The sequence below is a fragment of the Pristis pectinata genome, chromosome 1 (genome assembly GCF_009764475.1).
Source record: "Pristis pectinata isolate sPriPec2 chromosome 1, sPriPec2.1.pri, whole genome shotgun sequence".
In the NCBI taxonomy this organism is placed as follows: domain Eukaryota; kingdom Metazoa; phylum Chordata; class Chondrichthyes; order Rhinopristiformes; family Pristidae; genus Pristis; species Pristis pectinata.
This window is the reverse complement of record NC_067405.1, coordinates 8,761,989-8,788,313: the sequence shown is the minus strand read 5'-3', so window position 1 is coordinate 8,788,313 and position 26,325 is coordinate 8,761,989. Positions and strand designations below refer to the sequence as shown.

The 26,325-nt window shown below is 41.5% G+C and overlaps 1 protein-coding gene across 1 annotated transcript; it reads left to right on the top strand.

Annotated features, from left to right (window-relative positions):
* The first annotated feature begins 380 nt into the window (after positions 1–380).
* On the top strand, positions 381–12,122 carry LOC127575425 (galectin-8-like). The gene is made up of 4 exons (XM_052025291.1): positions 381–512; positions 6,478–6,566; positions 9,609–9,816; positions 12,003–12,122. The coding sequence occupies exons 1-4, from the start codon at positions 486–488 to the stop codon at positions 12,120–12,122; spliced, it is 444 nt and encodes a 147-aa protein (XP_051881251.1). The 5' UTR covers positions 381–485.
* Positions 12,123–26,325: the final 14,203 nt, after the last annotated feature.

The window sequence follows — 26,325 nt, the reverse complement described above, 5'->3', positions numbered from 1 at the left end:
TGTAGCCCTCAATATGAAACAACAACGTGGTTGCTTCTATCAGGATTTTGCAATGAAAAAACTTTAACCTGCTGTTTGTTTACTTTTTTTAACATTTTGTGTACTTATTAAAAATGTATTTGTTACTACAGGAGAGATGGCAGTTAATTTTTTTTTTAAAAAAAAGGCGGGAACGGGTTTCAGGGCACGCGCTCGGCGGCCGACCGTTGGCTGGAGGGGAAGGCGGGAAAAGACCGCGCGAGGAGACAACGACAGCCAATGAGGGGCGGGGTGGGCCGGGCCGTCGGGGCAAGCACGCGAGGCCCCGCCTTCTCCCCACGCATGCGCGAGCGGGGGTGGTGGTGGGTGGGGAGGAGCTGGTCGGGCGAAGGGCGACGCCGCCCGGGTCCAGCTGTTGACGCTTGAAGCGGCGGTGGCGCCGCCTGTTAACCGCCCGCCAACCGCCCGTGCCCGCCACATCTGGAGCCGCCCCGCTCTCCCGCAGAATGAACGTCCTCAAGCTCCACCGTCCGGTGCGTCGATATTTTATAGTCAGCATTAACGTTGTAATTATAAATACACCCATCATTATCTATTTTAATTAATAAAATGTTAGATTTTCGTTTAGTTTGTAATTTGTTGATCTATTTTCAATGCACGTATTTATGTGTTCAAGTGTACTACTTAGATATAAACTAAATATTACATGTTAATATTCAAACATAAACTGAATTATGATGTAAAGTATTGATATTCAAGCATACAATTTACATGGACTTTAGCTTTGTGTGAAGCAATTGGAAACAAGGACGGAAAATGCTGGAAACACCCAGTGGGTTGGGCAGCATCTGTGGAGAGAGGAGCAGGGTTACCGGTTCAAGTCGGAGGCTAAAATATTAACTGTTCTCTCCATAGATGCTGCCTGACCAGCTGAGTGTTTCCACTAGTGACGTATGTGTGTAATACATCATTTGTCCACGTGCGTACTCTTACGCATTTTCTAGACGTATCTTGACTGTATGCGTATCTATTTCCACCATCAGGTGTATTTGTGTGCGTGGCTTTGTGAAGGGCAGGTTGTCCCTCACGAGCTTAATAGGGTTTTTTGAGAAAACGACAAGACAAATTGCTGTAGGTAGTGCGGTGGATGTCGCATATATGGATTTTAGCAAGGTGTTTGACAAGGTTCACCATGGTAGGCTCATTCAGAAAGTCATGAGGTATGGGATCCCTGGAATAATCGGCTGTGTGGATTCAAAATTGGCTTGCCCACAGAAGGCGGAGGGTGATTGTAGACGGGGAGTATTCAACCTGGAGGTCGGTGACTGGTGGTGTTCCACAGGGATCTGTTCTGGGACCCCTGCACTTAGTGATTTTTATAAATGATTTGGATGAGGAAGTGGAAAGATGGGTTGGTAAGTTTGCAGATGACACGAAGATTGGTGGTGTAGTAGATAGTGAAGAAGGTTGTTGTAGGTTGCAATGGGATTTAGACAGGATGCAGAGTTGGGCAGAGAAGTGGCAGATGGCATTCAATCCGGAGAATTGTGAAGTAATACACTTTGGAAGAATGAACTTGAAGGCAGATTACATGGTTAATAGCAGGATTCTTAGCAGTGTGGAGGAACAGAGATATCTTGGGGACCAAGTGCATAGATCTCTCAAAGTTACCTCACTAGTGCATAGGGTAGTTAAGATGGCATATGGTGTGCTGGCCTACATTAGCCGGGGAATTGAATACAAGAGCCGAGAGGTAATGTTGCAGCTCTATAAGACTCTGGTTAGACCACAATTGGAATATTGTGTTCAGTTCTGGTCACCACGTTATAGGAAGAATGTGGAAGCTTTGGAGGGGGTGCAGAGAAGATTTACGAGGATGCTACCTGAGTTGGAGAGCATGTCTTATGAGGAGATGTTGAGTGAGATGGCTTTTCTCTTTGGAGCAACGGAGGATGAGAGGAGACTTGATAGAGGTATATACGATTATCAGAGGCATAGACAGAGTGGACAGCCAGCATCTTTTCTCCAGGGTGGCAATGGCCAGTACTAGAGGTCACCCGTTTAAGGTGTATGGAGAAAAGTCAGGGGAAATGTCAGAGGTAGGTTTTTTTTACACAGAGGGTGGTGGTGCCTGGAATGCACCTCTGGTGGTGGTGGTAGGGGCCAATAAGATAGGTCATTTAAGAGACTAATAGATAGACACATGGGCAAAAGAAAAAGGGAGGGCTATGGAGGTGAAGTAGAGAGGGGGATAGATTGAATGGGGATAAAGTTTATATAGGTCGGCACAACATGGTGAGCTGAAGGGCCCATACTGTGCTGTACTGTTCTATGTTCTATATATCTTTCTGCATTTTATCTCTTAACCATTTCCTTGATGTTCAGAGTCCAAATGTCTCTAAACGTTGACTGTCCACTTCCCTCTACAGATGCTGCCTAACCCGCTGAGCTCCTCCAGCAGTTTGTTTACTTGCTTCCAATTCCAGCATCTGCAGTTTCTCTTGATGTTATGTTTTTTGGTATTTCTTATTTTTCTGGATTTAAGAGTGTTAGCTATAAGGAGAAATTGGACAGATTTGGGTTGTTAACTCTGGAGTGTTGGAGGCTGAGGGGAGACTTGATAGATGTTTATAATGTCATGAGAGATGTATTGTTCTATGTTCTATTATATGTGTATGTATGTAATCATGTATAGACACACTTACATAAAAGATATAATGTACACTAAACTAACTCAACTGGAGCAACAGTCTGCTAGAGGAACTCAGCGGGTCAAGCAGAATCTATGAAGGGAAAGGAATTGTTGATGTTTTGGGTTGAAATCCTACATCAGGACTTTCCCCGCCACAGATGCTGCTCCACCCACTGAATTCCTCCAGCAGATCGTTACTCTAGATTCTAGCATCTGCAGTGTCACCACTATAACTGGTTTTGTTTGCAAATCTTGGGGTGAGGTTGTGTCTTGTTACCTCTACTAACAGGGCAATCTGTTTGGTTGAGTTCAATTCCTTCCTGGATTCCAGTTAGACAGTATTGTTAAAACATCATTGGATAGCTTTATCAAGGGATTACAGCTTCCCAAAGCATTTCATGTCAAGCAAGCTGGTTTGGAAGCAGATTAGGTATGTATTGGAGGTTCACATATAACAAGCTCCCACCCAAGAGGGAACTAAGGTAACCACCACCAGTCAAGCTGGACTGGACCTGGAAAAGCATTTTCTTTTGACTGGAGGGTTGGTCACCAGACTGTAAAATAATCAGCAAAAGAACCAGAGGCAAGATGATGAGAATATTTTTAGGCAGTGAGTTGTGATCTGGAACATATGCCTAAAAGTATAATTTAAAAGAGAATTTGATGAAGAATTGAAAAAAGAACAGGAGAGTGCAATTGGTTTGATCAGCTGATTGGACTCCTTTTGTGCATAGTATTTCTATCATTAATTAGTTCATTAGTTTTTTTCTTGCCTTGGTCGAGGGGCTAAGTTGGAACCTTGTTTTACTATGATATGGTGAGTAGGAATCATTTTTGAAGGCAATGGCCTTGTTTAGTCATAGTCATAGAGAAGTATAGCATGGAAACAGGCCCTTCGGCGACCATCAAGCACCCATTTTTACACTGATCCTATCCTAACCCATTTTATTCTCCCCACATACCCATTAACCACCCAACCCACCACCCCCCTGTCAGATTCTACTCTACCTATAAGGGCAATTTTAAAGTTATAGAGTTGTACAGCACAGAAACAGGCCTTTGGTCCACTATGTCTATTAGTGGCCAATTAAACCACAAGCCTGCACATTGTTACATTTTTGGAATGTAAACCAGAGCACCCAGGGGAAACCTATGTGGTTACAGGGAGAACGTGCAAACTCCATGGAGACAGTATGGGAGGTCAGGATTGAACCCAGATCAGTGGCACAGTGAGGCAGAAGCTTTACTAGTTGCACCACAGTGCTGCCCTGTCTTTGAGTTGACGTAACTGTCTTTGAGAATTTAATTGCAAAGTAAAAGTGAAATTCTGTATCATTTCATGCAGATGGAATTGGATCTAATCCAGATTCATGTTCTGGTTAATCCATGTCATGGATGACAGCCTCTTGTAAACCTTTTGCAACATTGACTGCTAGTTGTACTCTTCCACCTTATCACTGTTTAAAAAGTCTCTTTATTTCATAATATCATTCATTTTCTTCTAAATTAGATGCTAATATTTGACAGGCTACACAAGAACTTTTAAAGTATATAATCTCACTTCTTTAGTCAGCATCCTACATGGTTGGAAACTTCAAAACAAGAATTTGTGTTTATACAATAAAGGGAAAAATGTACATTTATATTATAACCAGAATCTCAGGATGTCTCTAAATGCTATATAGTCAATGACAGGTATTCATTGTGGTAATGTTGCAAATGAAATACCCTATTTGCACACAGCAAGAACTCGCAACTAGCAATCTGATAATGACCAGGCAGTATTTGAAAGATGTTGTTTGAGAGCTAGCATTTGCCAATAAAGAAGTGAGGCCATCCTTTCTTTACTTTCAAGCAGGCAGATAGGGCCACAGTTGAACATCTCACCTAATATATGGCCTTCTTGATGGTACGTTGTTCCCTTAGTGCTGGAGTGTCAATCTAGACTTTTTGTTCAAGTCCGTGAAATGTAATCTGACCACACGATTTTCTAAATTAGAAGTGTGATTTCCCAATTTCACCAAGGTTGAAAAAGCATAATTCTGTTTTATGTTAAGGTTTATAAATTCATCAAATGGGGAGTCTTTTCATTAGTAAAACCATATCTAATCTTTCTAGCAACCGTGGGTGATGTTTTATTTAGTAGACCTGCCTTGGCAGCTGGAATCTAATTCCTTGCCAAAATCTTTAGCTCCTGTGCCTTGAGCTGCCACTTCAAGTTAGTGTGAAACAATTTATGGAGAATACAAATTTAGGAGAATAAACGATGATCTAACGAGTTATTCTAAGGAGCATCATGAATAATGCCAAGTGACCATCCTTGTAGGAGTGAGGCAATTCGTATGTTTCCTTTCTCAGGAGACTCTTTAACACAAGATAAATTCAAGCTCAGGGAGCGGTTTGGCCCTTGTTTTATTATACAAGAGTGTGATTTTTCAAGATAAAGGGTATGTGGCAAGAAACCCTGTTGGTTGAGGAGTCTAGGTCTAGGGGGCTTAGTTTAAAAGAAACGCACCAGAACTTTAAGGAATGAAGTTGAAAATCAATTCTATATGTTTTGAATTTGGATATTTGCAAGTGTAAATAAATGCTAGGCCAATTGTTATTTGTATATATGAGATTGATAGATCCAGAGATATTAAAGAAAAAAATGGGAAAAGTTGAGTAGATGGAGTTAGGACAGCCAAGAACCTGTTGATTGGCAGTACAGGGTCGAGGCACTAAATGGCCTAAACCTGTACCATTGTTTGTTCAGAAATGTCATTGAGTCTTTCCTAGCAGAATGTGGTCTGGTGCCAATTCGCTTCAGCACTATTTTTAGAATGCTTCTTAAGAGAATGAGAATGACTAACAGATTGGTAATCATAAAGTCAGATGTCCGCATTATTTTAATATGAAATCACTATTATTCTAATTCGTGTATGAAATGAAGAATTTTTGAATAGCATTGTTTTAGTATTTAATAATATGCAAATAAAAATCATAATTGTACAAATTAGGAACACACCAGTCTGCCCATAGTCTGTGCCAGTTTCATGAATCTATATTGATGCATCTGGTTCCATTGTTTTGTTTCCACTTCCTACTCTTTATTGCCTCTTTATTTTTAAAGAAACTGTAGAATTTGTAGATTTTTTCAGCAATCTTTAATCCAGGTCCTCCTCACCTTACGAACGCCTGACATATGTACATACAAGCATTTGAGAGTCTGGCGGGATGGATTTGCCAGCTGTTGCAGGACCACAGGTGACTATTCTGACACGAGCTGGAATTTTGCCACATCGAACCCAAGAATAATACATTCTAGTTAACGCATTGATCTCCATTTGCAAATCCTATCTAGAGACACACCATCCAGGCCAGCAGCAGTGTCCTTTTTAAAACTATAAATAGCGTTTAAAACCTCGTCTGCAGTAAAATCTTCTAAAAGAAAAATCATAATTAGCCTGAGATGGGGTCTAGCTAAATTTGTTAATGTTAGCTTTATTGTTAAGAATGGCAAAACGAGATTTAAAATGCTTCTCCAGACTATCTGTTCCTATAGGACAACCCACCTCTGCAGGCTTTTTCTGCCTTATGGGAACTCGGTTTGTTGCCCCACTTCTGACTTGCGAACTGTTTGGGTTACAAACAATTCTCAGGAATGGAACCTTTCCGTAACCTGAGGAGTATCTGTATTGGGAGTGTGTGTTACTGACACTATGGATAACATGGCCCAAGGACTACCAGAAAGATGTTATAGATTAAATAATGATATGGTGCGTATTCTTCCTTCTGATTTTGTTTACACATTGCCCTCATTTCAGATTGTTCCTTGTACTGCAAAATTTGATGAAGAATTAAGTGAAGAATCAATAGTAGTTATTAAAGGAAAGTTGACTGATGATCCTCTTAGGTAACGTGATCATTATTTTAGTTTGAATTTTTTTTTATGCTGAGAAATAAAAATCCTGCACATGCATGATATTTGCATGCATCCTCTTGATTTTGTTAATGATCTGGGTGATTTGTCTATATTATTTTGTATCTGGAATACATTCACTAATACAATAAGTAAGTTACTAAATTGTTAGTTGCTTAGATTAAATTTAAGAAGTTTTTATTAATATTTTCAGGTATTTATTGATGGATTTTGGAAGTTTTAGAGCATACATTAATAGATGAATGAAAAAAATGTAGTAGCCTTTTTACTACCTTAGGAAGGCGCAAACACTTTACTGCCAATGAAGTACTTTGGAACTGTCGTGGCTGCTGTAATGTAGGAGCCACAGCAGACAACATGTGAATGTGCTTTTATGTGCACCCAAGAGGGCAGATGGGACCTTAGTTTAACATCTCATTCCAAAAGGCAGGACGTCTGGTGATCCCACATCACTTGGCTGGAATAAAAGCCTAGGTTTTTTTTGTGCTCAAGTGTCAAAAGAGGTACTTGAACTGGCAACTTTGTGATTCAGAGGGAAAAGAAGTTAATAGGCCCGTGTCTTGAAAATCTACTGAATTGGGATAGAAGAGGAAGAATAATCTGAAACCACAGCATTTTAATAATTTGTAATTTTTAGCTAAGGTGAAGATATTGCACAAAATAAATATATTACAACCTAGATTTGTTTTACATCTTTTCCACCCAGTAACTCCAATACCAAGTTCAAAACATCCATACTTAAATTCATCTCTAAAATTGACATTATTTATGCACCTGCCACTGCTGTTTACTTCCCTCCCTCCTCCAGACCTTCCCTTGCTTTCCACCCTTTTCTTCCTGTTCCTTTGTCAACTACTTCTCTATCTTCCCTGGCTTATCTCTAAATGAGAGCCATCTTCTGCTCCCTCAACATATACAAGACCTGAAAATTCATTCTCGGAATCACTTTAACCTACTGGGTCTTGTATCAGCTGACAATGCCCAACGTCAAGTCATGCATGAACCATGACTAAATAAGAGGGCTGAAATCATTATTTTCATTTTTACTATTAACTCTGCTTAATTGCAATTGACTCCACCAGCTGTCTGGCCACTCACTCAGATTATGCAGAACCTCGTGAAACGTGCTTTTTATATCAGTCGTTGAGCTTCCAAATCCTTACCATCAAATGCTTGCATCATCATTTTTTTCAGGGTTTTCAGTTTTTCACCAAAGTTACAGTGGGCAAGAGGGAGCTCATTCCCCTCCTCACCAACTGAAATTTGGCCCAATTAAATTTAAAATCCCTGGCCCAGATTTTGTAGTCAGCCATGAAATGCTGATTCTTGCATTGACTGTGAAGAAAACTGCAGGCAGAGATTTTGCAGTACTTATGGTGTGGATTTCCGTTTTTTCCCCCAGAATCTGTTGATACTGAGCATTAGTTCTCTAGCATCCAGGAATCATGAGGTCATCAGGCAGGCTGAGCACCCAGTTATATTGATGGATTCTCAGTCAGCAATGCAAGAAAAGTACAATGTTTAAACATTTCAGATTAATCATTATTTTGCACAGAGCATTCACATGATTGAAGTAGAAGATGAAGTGTAATTTTTTTAAAGAACTAAAACATTTTAAAGTCTGCAGAATAGTGAAATATTTATCTGGGAGAATGAGAATCTACACATATAAAATTATATTTTAAAGCCAGAGGCATTGTTCTTAGATTTTATCTAAAAAGTACAATATTTTAGGGACTATTGCAGCAGATACCTCATAAATATCTGAAATTTTCACAAGCACGTTGATTTCTGAAGATTATGCCAAGGGAGTTTATAAATAAGCACATGCTTTGGAGGAGTATGGAGCGCTAACAGCAGGTTCTGGCTTTCCACTTTGAACCACACAAATGCATATTCCTGAGGCTGCTGTTATTTTCATAGTGTAATGACAGTGAACAGAGACTATTTCACCATCTGTGGCTCAGATTTTCCTGAGGAATGCCAGCAGTTTCAATGTGCAATTGCTGGCAATTCCCCATATATCTGTTAGGAAGCTCGACATCCACAAGAACATGGAAGTCCTGAACTTCTTGATGTTTCCTGGCTGGCAAGTTGCTAACTGTACTCATGAGGTGGAATGCCAGCTTTCTGCAGTTTTCTGGCAGTTCTAGGAAATCTGCTCATTGTACCTGCATAAAGTAGACCTGGCATGGATTCGACGTCTCTATTCATTTCATTGGAGAGGAATGGGTGCAAGAGATAAGAGTTAAATTTTAGGTAATTTAATTGTGTTTAAGTGTTTTTAATCATTTTTAGAAACATTAAATAGTATGTTTAATTATTTTGAATGTTTAACTGGTTGTTAAAGCATTTCAATGGATAGGACTTGTTTAACTCACACCAAACGCTGGAATTTATGATAGGAAAGTTTTGTGCTGTGCAGGGTTTTGTTATTTAGGTTTGACCTAGTTTTGGCGATGCCCCAGGTTCCTACTGAAAGATCTACTCCAGTTAAGTGCAGACCTGATGGTTATTGGAGTAGCATGCATGTATGGCTTGCCACTCCTAGAAAATGACATCCCATCCCATAACATTCAGGTCCGTATCCCAACTCCCTGTAGTTTCACCTAGCCTCACTTCAGTCTTGTTTTTAGTGCCTGAGATTTAATCTATCTGCCAAACAGCTTATAACATTGCTTTTAAAGGCCTCACACCAAACAATAAACCAAACACTTTGACCAAGCTTTATTCAACAGTGCTATATATATTGCATTTTATTTATTCCTGATTAAAACTCAGGAAATGGAGTATAGTGAGGTAATGACCAAAGGAAGTAAACTGTCAAGGCTTTGTATCATGTAATAAAAGTCCTAGTAATAAAGGTATCAGATGTGGTATGTTTTCCACAAACTATTCAGATGTCCATTTTCATGTCATTTAAGGCTAAACTGCAGTAGCTGCCAAGTATAATGTTTGTTTATTTATTTGTATCAATAACATTGTTACCTCTTATGAAGGATATCTTTTCTTTAGGTTCGATGTTAATTTTCAGAGGGGCGACCATCCTGATGCTGACATTTTATTCCATTTCAACCCCCGCTTTAAAGAGGAACTCGAAAAAATTATCTTTAATTCTCGGGGACCTGATGGCTGGGGATTTCAGGGTGAAAAGTATGAAAGGATTGCTTCCAGAGGCTCACCATTTAAGCTGGTTTTTATGGTGTGGAACAACTCTTTTCAGGTATCATCTTACCAATCTTATAAATAATCTGTCACTTGTTTTATGAGAAAGAGCCTAACTGAGAGCAGCAGACGGTAATTTGGAATAATTATTGGTCTTTGCTTTAATATTTCCTTGAACTGTGACTATTCCACCAAAGACATTGACACTTATAAATGTGGCTCTTGCTACATTTGACTAGTTTTATCATTCATGCCAGTAATGTTTTTATCAATTCATTGCTACTTCCCACTTTGTTTACAAGTTAATCAGTCCAGAGTCTGTGTACAGCCATTTGGAGGATAACGTAATAAAATACCAAACTGCAGCACTCTGAATGATGAGTTATGGTTTTGTGCTAATAGTGGCTTACATCTCTGATCATATCTTTGTGTAGAAATGCCAAGCAAAGGCTAAATACTTTGTTCTGGCCTGAAATGTTAACTGTGGCTCTTTCCACAGATGCTACCTGTTTCTATTTCAGTTTTCCAGCATCTGCAGTTTTTGATTGTCTCTTGCCAGAGGGTGATCTGTCTTTTGAGAGTGCATCATGGACCGTGAGCATCTTAGTTATGTTTTGGAGATTTCTCTCATAAGTTAAAATCAGAAATTTCTTTCGGATCTGATTAAAACATGGAACAGTACAGCACAGGAACAGGCCCATTAGCCCACAATGTCTGTGCCGAACATATGTTGAATTAAACTAAATCTCTTCTGCACGTACATGATCTATTTCCCTTCTTTGCTTGCATATTCACGTGTCTACCTAACATCCTCTTAAACACCACTGTCATATCTGCTTCCATCACTCCCCCTCGCAGCCTGCTACAAGCACCTACCACTCTGTAAAAAAAACACTTGACCTGCAAATTTTCTTTAAACTTTCCTCCTCTAACCTTGAATGCATGTCCACTGGAACTTGACATTTCATGTTAAATGTGGATCTATATAAAGCAGCTGATTAGGAGAAAAAGAAAAACTTGTGTATATATAAAGTATCTTCCAATTCTAAAGAAAATAAGGGCATGAAATGTTAATACTAACCAATGGTCCATTACAGACTCAATTGTCCAGCTTTTCAATCTTTCTCGCCATTATATTGTACCTCACCTCCAACAAGTTGCTCACTGGAGTGTAACTAATCTACAGGATGAATGGGAAACTGTTCATCCTACAGCTTCTCTACTTCAGAAGCAGAGTAACTCATTCATTCAACTACTGCGTCAGATGAACACATGAAGTACTTTTGTAGTCACTCTTGCAACGTAGGAAATGCAGCAGCCAATTTGTGTCTAGAGAGCTTCCTACAAACAGAGTTGTGATAATGACCAGATAATCTATTCTTTAAATAATGTTGAGTGAGCAATAAACACTGGGCAGGATACTTGTGAGAATTTCTCTGCAATTCCTGTTAAGGTGTTTAATTTATTTAGTCCCATCGAATATTTCATTGGATAATTTAACTTAATGACGTTGGTAAAATAAGAAGCAAAGAAAATACTCCATGGTTCATTCTGGGAACAGTAATTAGTCCAGATTTACAGTCTTACTGGTTGTCACTGTTACAATTCTCATGTGATAGGATGACGACAACTTTCTGAAATAAACAAAAGGGCCTAGGAATATGGCAGGTTAGTCAGTGTCAATGAAAAGATGGGTTATGATTTTAAAGGTGTGTGGCTTTCATTGAACTGATATCTCTGAAGCACCATGTGGGATTTCTGTAGAATTTGGTCCAAATTATTTCAATTATAGCAACATTTGTTAGACATTAACTTCCCCAAGATGGATTAATACAGTAGGAGAGAACGCTGGTGCCGTTTACCATTATATTTACCATTTCAACTTATTGTTGCCATTTACTGTAATATTTTCTTTCCTGTATCCTGTGAAATGTGCTTCTAGTTTTCATGTGAGTAAACAACAAAGGTGATAGGCTTTTCCCCAATATAAAACCATTTGGTGCGAGACGATGCCTGACAAACATCAACCTTGCTAAAATGAATCGTGCATGGGAGTGCTCGTGCTATTTTACAAATGGGCATTTTTTTGATTTGGAAATAATAACTTTTGTGATCAAATCTGGCAAAAATTGTTTTAATCTCCTATTTGTGCATAAAAAATCTGGCAAATGGGTCCAGTTTTAGATAATAGTTTACTGGCTTGTTTTTGAGAACTAAGATATCTTTTGAAAATGCTTTATTTAGGTATCTGTGAATGGTAGACACATCCTGGACTACCCACATCGATTAGAAGATTGGAAGCCTGATACTGTTATAGTTTTTGGAGATATACAAGTAGAAAGTATTGATGTTCTTAAACTTTGAATCTAAGACAAGGTAAGTATGTCTAATCCCATGAGTACCAAATGAAAATAGTGAAGGGAAAATTATGTAGTGGTGCTGACAGCTCAATATACAACCATTGCATGCTATGTGAACATAAACTGATGAAATGATTGGATTATTTTCTACAACATGCATTTTTCCAATATTTATTTTATTTCAGAAATGTTAATTGCTGGTGTCATTTGGCATTTAGCAATATGCAATAAGTGAAAGACATGTCCATAGGCAGTTACAAATTTTCTAATTTTTCAGCTTAGCCTTGAAAGATTGGTTAAAACGTGGAAATAAATTTAAATCATTCCAATAGTGCATACTGGACAATATTGTTTTGGCTGCTCACTCTAGTATACAAAGGCTAACAAATGTAAAACTACTCACATTGCATCTTAAACTAAAGTTTAAAATGACTTATTTCTCATATTCATAAAGTTCGGTAAGTTGCCCTTGTAACAAGCTTTTCGAATATATAGTTAACACAGAAAGAAAGAAATGCATTCCACAGTTGGGCACCCATCATTCATATATTCAAGTTGTTAAGCCACTTGAGAAACGTGAAATTAGCATCATAAGAGGTTCATTATTTCTGGCTTGATTTCTGTCTTGAATATTACCAAAGAAATGGTGAAAGGCTGCTCCCAACTGGAAACATGTGGGATTTCATGTGGAAGAATCCAAAAGTTAACAGAACCATAGAATGGCATGGACTGAAACTATAAGCATAAAGCATAATCATATTTAAGCCGCCAGTCTTTTTGTCAATATCTTGACATTTTTATGTGGACATGGGGGAGTTTTTACCATAATACGTATTATATTAAGCAATTGATATTTAACTTTAACTCCCTATATGACCAACTATCTCTGCATGTATATTTAACAGAGGGTCACTGGAGGTTAATGAGTCTGAAAAATTATTAAAGGCTAATAAGCCTGAACATTGATAAATCTCTAGGACTAGAGTTTTGAAAGAGATACTATGGAGACATTGGATGCTCTGCTTATCATCTTCCAACATTCAGTGGATTCTGGAATGGTTCCTGCAGTGTTGCAAATGTGACCTCATTGTTTTAGAAAGCAGGGAGGGGTAAAATAGGGAAGTATTGACCAGTTAGCATGGGATTGCTGGTTTGGAAAATGCTGGAATCTATAATAAAGAATATGATATCAAGACTTAGAAAATGACAGTATGTTTGAGCAGAATCAATATGGACTCTGAAAGCAGCAGAGTAGATGGATATGGCACATTTGGATTTTCAGAAGGCTTACAATAAAGTCTCACACAGGAGGTTGATGATTGAGGTTAAATCACATGGAATTGATAACATGCAAGTGTGGATAGAGAGTTGGTTGACAGATGGAAAACAAGGAGTAGTAATAAATGGGACATTCCTAGACTGGCAGGCTGTTATTAGTGGGGTGCTTGGGCCCCAGCTACTCACAATCACAAACTTGGCTGAGGGGACCGAATATATCATTTCCAAGTTTTTTGATAGCACCCTGGTTTCCTGAAGTTGGGCATGCTGGGACTTTATTCCTTGTAATGTCGGAGATTGAGGGATGACCTTATAGAGGTGTGTAAAATCATGAGGGATATAGATAGGGTGAATGCACATCGTCCTTTTCACAGGGAAGGGGAACTAAAAAACTAGAGGGCACAGGATTAAGATGAGAGGTGAAAGATTTAAAAGGGACCGGAGGGGCAATTTCCTCACGCGGAAAGTGGTGCATATATGGAATGAGCTGACAGAGAAAGTGGTTGAGGCAGGTACAATAATAGCATTTAAAAGAGATTTGTATCAGTACAGAGATAGGAGGCACTTAGAGGGATTATGGGCCAAATGGGACTAGCTTGGTGGTCGATGTGGACAAGTTGGGCCAAAGGGCCTGTTTTCATGCTGTATTACTTTACGGCTGTATGACCAAACTAAGTGGAAATGAGAGTAGGGTGAGGATGCAAAGGGGTTTCAAGAGGATATGGAAAAGTGAGTGGCAGATGGAGTATAATGTGGAAAATTGTTAGGTTATCCACTTCAGTAGAAGAGCACAGAGTGTTTTTCTTTAAGTGGTGAGAGATTGGGAAATACTGATGTTCAAAGGGACCTGGTTATCCTGTACAAAAGTAACTGAAAGCTAAAATGCAGGTTCAGCAGGTAATTAGGAAGGCAATTGGTGTGGTGGCCTTTGCCACAAGAGGATTTGACTAAAAGAGTAAAGATGTACAAATGCAATTATGTAATTCCTTGGTGAGACCACACTTGGAGTATTGTGTACAGTTTTGGTCTCCTGACCTAAAAATGGATATACTTGAGGAAAGGCAGTAGAGATTCACCAGACTAGTTCCTGGTATTGTTGTTCTGTCATATAAGGAGGAATTAGGCGGCCTTTTTTCTCCAGAGTTTAGAAGAATGAGAGGTAACCTTAAATGTAACAAAATCTATTCATAGAGGCTTGAGAGATAGATACAGAGAGGATGTTTCTCCTGGCTGAGCAGTCACAGTCTCAAAGGGGTGAGCTGTTTAATAATGAGAAATTTCTCCACTCAGAGAATGGTGAATCTTTGGAATTCTCTAGCCTGGAAGGCTGTAGGCATTGATTCCATTCAAAACTGTGATACATTTCTGGCCATTAGAGGAATTTAGAAGAATCAAAAGATATGTAGGGAAGGTCAAAGAATAGAGCTGAAGTAGAAGATCAACCATGATCTTGTTGAATGGAAGAGTGCACTCGAGGGGCTGAATGACCTACTTGCTCCTATTTCTTATGTTATTCCACTTCCATTAATCTCTTGCATTATTATGTATTTATTATATTACCATTAGCCTCTGTATTTATCTCCAATTTGTTGTGGTATAATTATAAACTTCATTTATAATCAATTAATTTGTAATTTATTACATTGGAATTAAATGGTGCATTTATATTAATTTGCTACACTGCAATTAACTGTTCAGTTATAATTAAGTAATAATATGGTATACTGCAATTAAATGCTGTATTTGTATTCAGTTTGTTCCATCGTCGCAATTCCTTATCTTGTATACCCAACCTTTGAAAGTAGTGTTAAGTTTTGAATTTTTAAAAATTTTCATTAAATTCTACAGCTGGTGCATTTCCAATGTGACATTGTAAATGTGGCACCTATGCATGCCAACATTGGTCTAGGCTGGCCTGTTTAAAAATCCTAGGCTCAGTTAATTTAAATAATGTTGATTGTATAAAGCCAGGAGCTGTCCAGCAAGAGATTATAGATCAGCACTTTAGTTGCTCACCAAAAGTTGTTGCCCTGCTGGGATGGGATTAGCAAATTCTGTCTTTCCCCAATCCTGACTTGATGGGACTGCTTTGATACCCACTTTATTACACTGCCAATAACCTGCATGTCCCTAATTTATTACACCACCATTAATCTAATATGTGCACAACAAATATATTCTGCTATAGTCCAGTTCTCCAAGTATATCCATTTTATTGCTCCACCTGTAATCTCAAATTTTGTTACTCAGTTTATTACTTTGTCATTTAAACCCCACATTTATACCCAATTTATCACCACTCTAAATGTATATCCATTATCCTAAAACCATTAATCTCTTACAAGTATATTCAATTAATTACATTATTATTTTCTTTTTTACACCTAATTATCACATTGTGATTAGATGTGGCACACATACCTAATTATTTACAGTGCTATTAATCTCATGCATGTATACCCAGTTATCACAATCATTAAACTCCACATGCATCCCCAACTTATTACCCTATTATTAATGTTACACATTCAATTAATTTCAAATTTAATGCACAACCATTAATCTAATATGTTTTATTACAGTCATTAAACTCTGCATTTATTCCCAATTCATGGCAGTATCATTAACCATTATATTAATACTCAGTTTATTACATTATCCTGAGATTATTTCTGAAATCTAAAGTATTGCCACTAATTTCATGTTTATCTCCCCCCACCTCCCCCCCCAACCCCCATCATCCTTCCAGGATAGCCAATGGAGCAGCTGAATGAAACTTACAAAGCAAAGTTGAATTACATGTCAAGAATAAAAAATAGCAAGTTATCAGCTTCATCATTTCATTCTTTTTATCTTGGGAAACATGTTAGTTTGTGTGACTTTTGTTCTATTTATCGCAAAGCAGATATTTTCAACATAAAAAATGAAAGAGAGCCTTATTGAGTTTGTTGAAGAGTTAGTTCCATTTAGTTTGAGTGTTCAATCTACATAATTTTCTACTAGGTTATTAAAGTAATATCTTTAATGAATTTACTGCATTCATTTTGTCTTAATTTACATTTTTTTCTTTAAATCAAGTATTAATTAAAGGATGGATCCAAACTTAGAGGAAACAGACCTTTAAAAAAAGAGGGTAAAATGAGACGAATTGTTTTCAAAATTTAAATTCCAAAACAAAAATAACTGTTAAAGGACAGATATTTTAATAAGTTAGTGGGGTGAATTATAGAAGAGCATTTGATATAGTTTGTGAGATCAGCATCTGTAATGAGAGAAATGGTAGCCTGTTACAAAGAAAGCAATTCAAGAAATCTGGCAAGAGTGGAGGCAATAAATCTCAGCCAAAGTGGGTTCATGAAAGGCAGGTCATGCCTAATAGGCTTAGTGGAATTCTCTGAGGTAATGTGACTGACCCTCTTTGTATCTTGACTTTCAAAAAGTCTCTTATAAGAGATTTATAGTTAAAGTGAAAGTTCTAAAGATCAAGGAGGAAATCATATATTAGATGATGAATTGGCTAGATAATTTGAAACATACTGTAGTTAGCAATTAAATCGTTCTAACTGAGCTAGTATAATTAATGGACTTCTTCCACCATCAACTCAGGGACTCTATCATTTGACATATGCTTGTTAATTGTTTCAGTGGTTACTTTGTGGCTAATTGTATGGCAAAGCGAAATTCTACAGAAGTGATACCAGTGAAATATACCTACCACGTGTTTAAATGTTAACCCCGATCTTACCTTATGAAGGACCACGTGGGTATCTCTCTGATCCCCACTATTATAGCCAGGAGTTGAAAGAATTGATGCATGACCACCATGAAATGGTATCTGCTATAATGTTTTAAATCATTTACTACAAAAGGGGTAAATTAGATAAATTGATGAGCAAGAATTGAATAGAAGGTTATGCTAACATACTTAAATGATTTGGGAACAAGCGTGTGAAGCGCAAACAACAATATAGATTGAACTAACTCAATAATTCTATGTAATGTTACGCAATTTATTTTAGCTATATTTCTATATGGCTACTCCATATTGTGTGCAATGCAGTATAGCTCAGTAATACATAACATTGTTGAAGCATCTTCTATTTGTAACCTGGAGGTTAAGTTTGGATTCTTTAAGAAATTTGATTACCCCTGCAGGACCCACTGTTTTAAACAAACTAAACTAAATTTACAAAAGTAAAGAATTAAATTCAGGCCATGAGAAAATTATTGGAGTATAACTCATTACACACTGAAAAAAATAGTGTCCTCGCACACATGGCACGGTTTCAAGTGTGTTGAAATAACAAATAATAGATCAAAAATTGTAGGTTGAGCACTAGATTCTAAAATATTACAGTTGCAAGCCGATTAAGTTGTTGCTGCACAGGTGGCGAGGTGCCAAAACTGGGTCATGTGAGTGCTGGTGTGGATGCAGACAAGTGGGAAATAATGTCAAGGGTCACTGTTGTACATTTCCTAACTAATAATTATGTAAAAACATTGGCAGAACAATGAGCTTGTGCTCATTGCAAGAGTGTCTGAAGGAAATCTGGAAGTGGTTAGTGAATAAAAATTAAAAGACATTTATGTAGTGTTTTTCAAAATCTCATACCAACTTTACAACTCATGAAGTACTTCATGACTATAGTCACTGCTATGTAGCACTCAACTTGTGCACAAAATCCCACAAATAGTAATGTAATAATGTACAGATGATCTGTTTCAATGATAATAGTTGAGGGTAAATATTGGCCAAGGCGCTGTAGACAACTTCAGACAGCTCTTTAACATCTTGTGTCCAACTGAGAGGGTAGGTCTCATGGTTTAATGTCTCATTCCAAAGGATGGCACTTCACCAAAGCTCTGCCAAGCTGGAACCATGTCTTAGGGTATGCAATCAAGTCTGAGGAGTGGCACTTAAACCCACAACCTCCTGAGATGGAGATGAGAATGCAGCCTGTTGCAGCTGACACCTAAAGGGAATGTGGAACATTACTAAATATAAAATGTTCAGACCCTCGATGTTGGCCTGGTGATGTTCACCTGGGAGAGGAAACTGCTGTTGCTTTGCTTATCCTGCTAAAGGATTCAGAAGATTTTGTGGAAACACTCTTGCTAATACCTTCCCAATGCTTTGAGATCCATGACTCTGATGTGTATTGGAGACAGGGATTACTTCTGCCCAGCTTGTCCCATGTGTTACAAGCCAGGTTACTACTTGGTGAGTGCCCCTTTAAGGCACCTGAACAGTAGTGTGTGTAGTTTTGTCTGACTGATGTGAGTGGGAGCGAAAAGCTTCTATAACTGGAATGATACAAGTGTCTGAAAGCGGATTCACTGAAGTGCTGGCAACTGCAGACGCTGACAGAAGAAAGAGAGAGAGAGAGAGAGAGAGAGACGTGAGTGTTGGTAGCACTGACTGCCAGCCCCTGCGTCTATGAGTGAAGCACAATTGTTGTAACTATCACTACAATCCCTATATGGATTGTTGGAGCAATCTGTGGAGTCCACTTTGTCGTTAACCTGTAGCAGGAATCAGTTATATCTGTGGGCAGCCACGTATTGAGTGCCCTCGGTGTGGCAGATACTTAGGAACAAAGTAACAGAGATCTTCAGTGATTGGGTTGTTGTATTGGTTCCATAGTGGAACGTGTGGAATTCGTAAACTCCTTCTCTCTACATTCTCTCTACATTATAACGTGGGTTTTCAGAAGCTTTTGCTCCATCGTCTTGCTTTGTGACTGAACGGAACTGAACTTTGAGAACTGTTCCTAGACTTGGGGTTTGGGAACTTGCCACCACACACACTTTGATTTATTTTGGTCAATGTCTGATATTTAACGTTTTTATTTCTCTTATTATTACAAGTAATCACTAATAAATAGATTCTAACACTTAAACATGGCTCGTTGTGATCCTGTTGTTGCTGGTACGTAATGCATGTTTGAGGTCTTGATCTTCAAATACTCTTGCTCAGATGGCCAAAAGTTACCTCTGACAGATTTCATCATTATTCTCCACCTGCATTGAGAGGTGCCTCCCATGCTACAGGAAGTGGTCCATACCTTGGGACCTACATAGTAAGCCATTGATGTACAACAGGGGTAGGTTTCTGGAGGACCTTTGTTTTGCTGATGTTAAGTTTCTAATTCATCTGTCGTGTTCTGGGCATTGCTGGCAAGGCAAACATTTATTGCCCTTCCCTATTTGCCTCTTGAGAAGGTGGTGGTGAGCCCACTCACAATTCAGTAACTTGCTAGGCTATTTCTGAGGGCACATAGAGGGTACTGATATGGGGTGGGTCAGGACTCGTATGTAGGCCAGGCTGAGTAAGGATGGAAGAATTCCTCCTTTAAGGATGTTAGTGAATCCGATAGGTTTTGTTCAACACTCCAGTAGTTTTTGTGGTCATCGTTACTAGTCACTAGATATTATTCAAATTCCACGTTATTCTGAATTTAAATTCCAATGTTGCCAACAGTGACATTTGAATTCAGGTCTCTGGATTGTTAGTCAAAATCTCTGGATTCCTAGTTGAATAGTTTAAACACTACCACCACCATACTCTGTGGAGGTCTGTTCTCTTGTATGCCTTGGTGAATTAGTCAGTGCTGGACTTTGGCCTTGACGTGTGCATATGTAAGCATAGTGTGCATACTGTAATGCAATAGCTGAAGTTGGATTGACCTTGGTTCTGGAGCAGAGATGTCATACGTTGAACAGGTCCCCATTTGTTCTGTAAATTAGCTCCATTCCAGCAGGATGCTTGTGCTTGAGGCACAGCAAGAAGAACAATTGAGAGGAGTGCTGGGGTGATGGCACAGCCTTACTTGACACAGGTCTGCACTGAGGTTGCATCAGTTGTGCACCTGTTCGTTAAGATTATGGCTCGTACGCTCTCGTGCAGCAGAAGTCAGTGCCGCAAATTCTGCAGACAGCCTAGTTTGCGGATGATTTCCCTCTGCAATTTACAGTCAAGGTCTTCTCTTGCTTTTGCATTTCTCTTGGAGTTGACATATCCTTTCTGGCTGAAGTTGGATGGACTCAACACTGTGATTGGGGATCAGCGGTTCAGCTACTGGGAGGCAGCGGTTGAGGACCATGGCAATGACTACTACAACTGGATTTGACTCCTTTCTTAAAAGTGATCATGATTGCAGCATCTCTGAGGTCCACTGGCATGTCTTCCTCTTCTCAGATGTGAAGATGTGATTGTGAATTTAAAACTGGAGTTCCTCTCTGCCAAGTAGGTTTACAGCAAGAGTGCTGTCTGCTCCTGAATTAGGAATAGAAATAGGTTACTCAAGCCTGCTCTGCCATTCAGTGAGAGCGTGGCTGATTTAATTGTTGGCAGAACTCCACTTCCCTGCTTACCCCGCTAACTTTCACTCTTTTGCTTATTAAAATTGATGTATTCTGCATAAAAATATCCAAAGACTGCTTCCATTATCCTTTGAGAAAGAGAATTCCAGAAATTTGTAATCCTTTGTGTGAGAGAGAGAGAGAGGAAAGAAATCACTTTGTATCTACATTAAAAGGTGACCCCCTATTTTTACACAGTGACTCCGAGATCATCCCACAAGACAAAATGTTTTCCCCGCACATCCATCCCTTCACAGTCTCTTAGGATCTTGTATGTTTCAATGAAGTCTCCCCTCATTCTTTTAAGCTCCAGCAGAATAAGCCTTGCCTGTCCAACCTTTCCTAGAAGACAATTCGCCCATATCCTGTATCAGGCTAGTATACCTCTGGAGACACGAGACTGCAGATGTCATCTGGAGCACAAAACAAACTGCTGGAGGAACTCAGCGAGCGAGGTGGCATCTGTGGAGGCAGAGGTTTGGTTGATGCTTCAGGTCAAGACCCTGCATCAGGAGTGTAGAGAGGAGATAGTATAAAGAGGTAAGAGAGAGTGGTGAGGCAGGGGCTGGCATATGATAGGTGAAACCAGCTTGAGGAGTGGGATGGTCAGATGGAGCTAGGTGGAGGAGGGGTAGGGGTGGTTGGGACTCTGGCTGGTGGGTGATAAGTAGAGACAGATGGGGCCATTTGGGGGGGAGGGGAGGATGAAGGTAGAGACAGAGGCTGGAAGGTGATAATCAGAGACACGAGGATGCCGATGCTGGAACCTGATATGGTGATGTGGAACCAAATAAGGAAAGGGTGATGGGCAGATGGAGCCAGTTGGGGGAGGGAAACACAACTGGATGATGGTGGGGCTGGGATGCTTGGAAAAAGTGGAGAGAACCTGGGTGGATCAGAAGGAGAAAGGAAGGAACACTGGGGATGTGGGTTACCTAAAATTAGAAGATTCAGTGTTCACACCATTGGATTATAAACTACACAGGTAGAATATGAGGTGTTGTTCTTCTAGTTTCTGTTTGGCATCACTCTGGGTGAGGACAGATGGGTTGGTGCAAGAATGGGAAGGGGAGTTGAAATAGCAAGCAACCGGGAGGTCAAAATGGCCACTGTTGACAGAGCACAGGTATTCTGCAAAATGGTCACCTAGTCTACACTTGGTCTTGCTGATGTAGATGAGGCCACATCAAGAGCACGGAATGCAGTAGACAAGGTTGGAGGAGGTCACCTTTGCCTGACCTGGAAGAGCTATTTAGGTCGCTATCTAGTAAACTTCTGAACTGCTGCTAATGTATTTACATCCTTGCTTAAATAAGAAAATCAGTCCTGCACACAGTGTTCTTTCTAGATGTGGTCTCACCAAAGCCTTATATCACTGAAGCATAACTTCCCTCAATTATCTTTGCAGTAAACAATGACACCCTGTTAGCTTTCCTAATTCCTGTTCTTCCACAGTAGCCTTCTTTCAAATTATGCACCAGGGCACCCACATACCTTTGCACCTCAGATCTTGGCAAAATTCAGATAATATGCTTTTTTTACTTTTCTTGCCAAAATGCATAATTTCACATTATGTCACATTACACCCCATTTACCTGACCTATTTGTATCCCTTTGCAACCTCCTTTTGTCCCCTTTGCAACTTCCTTCCTATCCCTCTTTGTATCATTGGCAAATTTAGCAACTATATTTTTAGTCCTTTCTTCCAAATCATTTATATAAATTGTCAAAGGCTGAGGCCCCAGCACCGTTCCATGCAACACCATGAACTTGTATTTTCCACAGTAACCTTTGATGTGATATCAGGTGCCTTCTGGAAGTATAGTACATCCAACAGATTTCCATTATCCACATTATTCTTCAAAGGACTCCAGTATCTTGGTCAGATAATGATTTTGTAGCGGCTGCTACCACGATGTGAAAGCAAGACACTAGTTGGTGGGCTGCAGAACAAAAACTGATTTATTTTCCTGCCTTGCGCGGGCCTTTTAAGAGGAACGGTTCCCGCCCACTGAAAATGGAAATGAAGTATGCGCTACGTCAAAATTTTCCCACGTGCGGGTTCTCCCCGTTGCTCAGGGAAGACAAAGGCCCAATGCCATCCTGGGCCTCGCCGCTCCGACAACGCGCGACCCGACCGCCAAGCCAGTGAGTCACTACACACACCACCACCCCCCCCCCCCCCCCCCCGAACCGGCGATACAATCCCCAAGGTTCGCGGGCTGTGCTAGCCATTGCTTAGGAGGTCGGCCTCTGCGTCGCAGTGTTGGGACCTCGATCGGTTATTGTAGATCTAAATGGGCTGGTTTGAGGCGGTCCGTCGTGAAGACCTCTTCCTTGCCCCCAATGTCCAAAATAAAGGTGGAACCATTATTCCTGATGACCCGAACAGCCCCTCGTATGGTCGTTGCAACGGTGCCCGGGGTGTGCCCCGCGAACGAAAATGAACTTACAGTCTCATAGTTCCTTGGGCTCACAGGATGGGGCTTGACCATGCTGCGAAGTGGGAATCGGTGCCAAGCTGCCGAGCCTTTCGCTCAGTCTTTCCAGGACTGCTGTGGGTTGTTCCTCTTGGTCCCGAAGGGCGGGTATGAAATTCCCTGGGACGACCAGGGGTGCCTCGTACACGAGTTCAGCTGATGAAGCATGGAGATCTTCCTTGGGGGCAGTGCGTATGCCGAGCAGGACCCAAGGCAGTTCGTCGACCCAGTTAGGACCCTTCAGGCGGGCCATCAGGGCTGATTTTAGATGGCAGTGGAAACATTCCACCAACCCATTTGATTGAGGGTGGTAGGCCGTGGTGGTGTGCAGCTGCGTCCCTAGCATGTTCGCTAATGCAGACCAGAGGCTGGAGGTAAACTGGGTGCCCCTGTCTGAAGTGATGTGGGCCAGAACACCAAAACGTGAGATCCAAGTTGCGAGCAGCGCCCGGGCACAGGAATCAGTCGTGATGTCGGACAGAGGGGTTGCTTCTGGCCACCTCGTGAACCGGTCCACGATGGTAAGGAGGTACCGGGCTCCTCTTGAAACTGGCAGAGGACCAACGAGGTCGACGTGGATGTGGTCGAACCTTCTATGGGTAGGCTCAAACTGCTGTGGCGGGACCTTGGTGTGTCATTGGATTTTTGATGTCTGGCAGTGCGGACAAGTCCTGGCCCACTCACTGACCTGTTTGCGAAGGCCATGCCAGACAAACTTGCTGGCGACCAGTCAAACAGTTGATCTGATGGATGGGTGCGCCAACCCGTGTACCGAGTCGAAAATGCGTTTCCGCCAGGCTGCAGGAACTATAGGGCGGGGTTTACCTATTGCAATGTTGCAAAGGAGGGTCCGCTGACCAGGACCGACTAAGAAATCTTGGAGCTGCAGGCCCGAGATTGCGGTTCTGTAGCTGGGCAGCTCGTCGTCGGCTTGCTGTGCGTCAGCCAGGGCCGTATAGTTGACACCCGGGGACAGGCTGTGGATGGTGGGTCTGGAAAGCACGTCAGCAACGACATTGTCCTTTACGGAGACATGTTGGATATCCGTTGTGAATTCGGAAATGTAGGACAAATGTCGCTGCTGACGAGCTGACCAGGGATCAGAGACCTTGGAGAAGGCGAAGGACGAAGACTTATGGTCAGTGAAAGCAGTGAAAGGCCTGCCTTCTAAAAAGTATCGGAAATGCCGGACTGCCAGGTACAGCGCTAGAAGTTCCCAGTCAAAAGCGCTGTATTTCAGTTTGGGTGGTCTAAGGTGCCTGCTGAAAAATGCCAAGGGTTGCCAATGGCCTTCGATTAGTTGTTCCAGTACTCCACCAACCGTGGTGTTGGATGCATCCACCATGAGGACGGTTGCAACGTCTGTTCTAGGGTGTACCAGCATCGCGGTGTCTGCCAGGGTGTCCTTGGCCTTAACGAAGGCAGCCGCAGCCCTGTCATTCCAGGCAATGTCCTTGCCCTTGCCAGACATCAGCGAGAACAAAGGGCACATGATACGGGTTGCTGCAGGGATGAACCGATGGTTAAAGTTGACCATCCCCAGGTATTCCTGCAGGCCTTTGACTGTGTTGGGATGGGCAAAATGGCAGATAGCGTCCACCTTGGTGGGTAGGGGTGTTGCTCCTTCGCTGGTGATTCTGTGGCCGAGGAAATCGATAGAGTCAAGTCCGAATTGGCACTTGGTCGGGTTGATAGGCCGAAATCACGGAGATGGGAGTACAGTTGGAGGAGGTAGGAAAGGTGTTCTTGGCGGTCACGGCTGGCGATTAGTAATATCATCTAAGTAAATGAACACGAAGTCCAGGTCTCGGCCTACCGCGTCCATCAGCTGCTGGAAAGTCTGTGCGGCGTTCTTAAGGCCGAACGGCATTCAAAGGAATTCGAAGAGACTGAATGGAGTGATAAGCGCAGTTTTGGGGATGTCATCAGGGTGGACCGGGATTTCGTGGTATCCCCGGACGAGGTCCGCCTTGGAGAAGATGCGGGCCCCGTGTAGGTTAGCCGCGATGTCTTGGATATGAGGGACAGGGTAGTGGTCCGGGGTGGTGGCGTCATTCAGCCTGCGTAGTCGCCGCAGGGCCTCCACCCGCCGGTAGCTTTGGGGACCATGTGCAGGGGGGAGGCCCAGGGGCTGTCTGACCTGCGAACGATCCCCAGCTCCTCCATGCGGCGGAACTCTTCCTTTGCCAGGTGGAGCTTGTCCAGAGGTAGTCATCGTGCTCAGGCATGAAGGGGTGGCCCTGTGGTAATGATGTGGTGCTGCACCCCGTGTTTGGGCATCAAATTTGTAAACTGAGGTGCCAAAACCAATGGGAACTCAGCTAGGAGCTTGGTGAAGTTGTTGCCAGGCACGGGGGGTAGTCTGCTTCTCCCAGGGGGTAGGCTTGGAAAGTTCTGGAGCGCACTAGCCGCTTCCCTCGCAGGTCGACTAACAGGCTGTGGGCCTGAAGGAAATCGGCTCCCAGGAGTGGCCGGGCGATGGTGGCAAGGGTAAAGTTCCAGGTAAAACGGCTGTTGCCAAATTGTAATTGAACTGTACGGGCACCGAAAGTCCGTATCGTTGTACCGTTTGCAGCATTGAGTACAGGACCTTGTTGCCTGTTACGAGTGTCACGGCCAGTCGGGGGCAAAATACTGACCTCTGCTCCAGTATTGACAAGGAAACGACGCCCGGACTGCTTGTCCTGAATGAATAGGAGGCTGTGTTGGCGGCCAGCTGCCGTAGTCATCAGCGGCAGCTGGCCCTGGTGTTTCCCTGAAACTTGCAGGGTGGGCGGCATCGACGGGCCTCCATGCCCCACTTCTGATGGTAGAAACACAGCTGGTCACCAGTGTCGTCGTCTGTGTTTCTAGGGTGTGATCGCTCAGTTGCTGGGACTGGTTTAGGTAGGTGTTGGGCTCGCGGCCTGGCGATTTGGCCGACGGACGACCCGCTCTCGCGTTTGGCCTTCCACAGGACATATGCCAGGGCAGCTACCTCACGTGGGTTGCTGAAATCGGCGTCGGCCAACAGCAGGTGAATATCATCGGGTAGTTGTTCCAGGAAGGCCTGTTCGAACATTAGGCAAGGCTTGTGTCCCTCAGCCA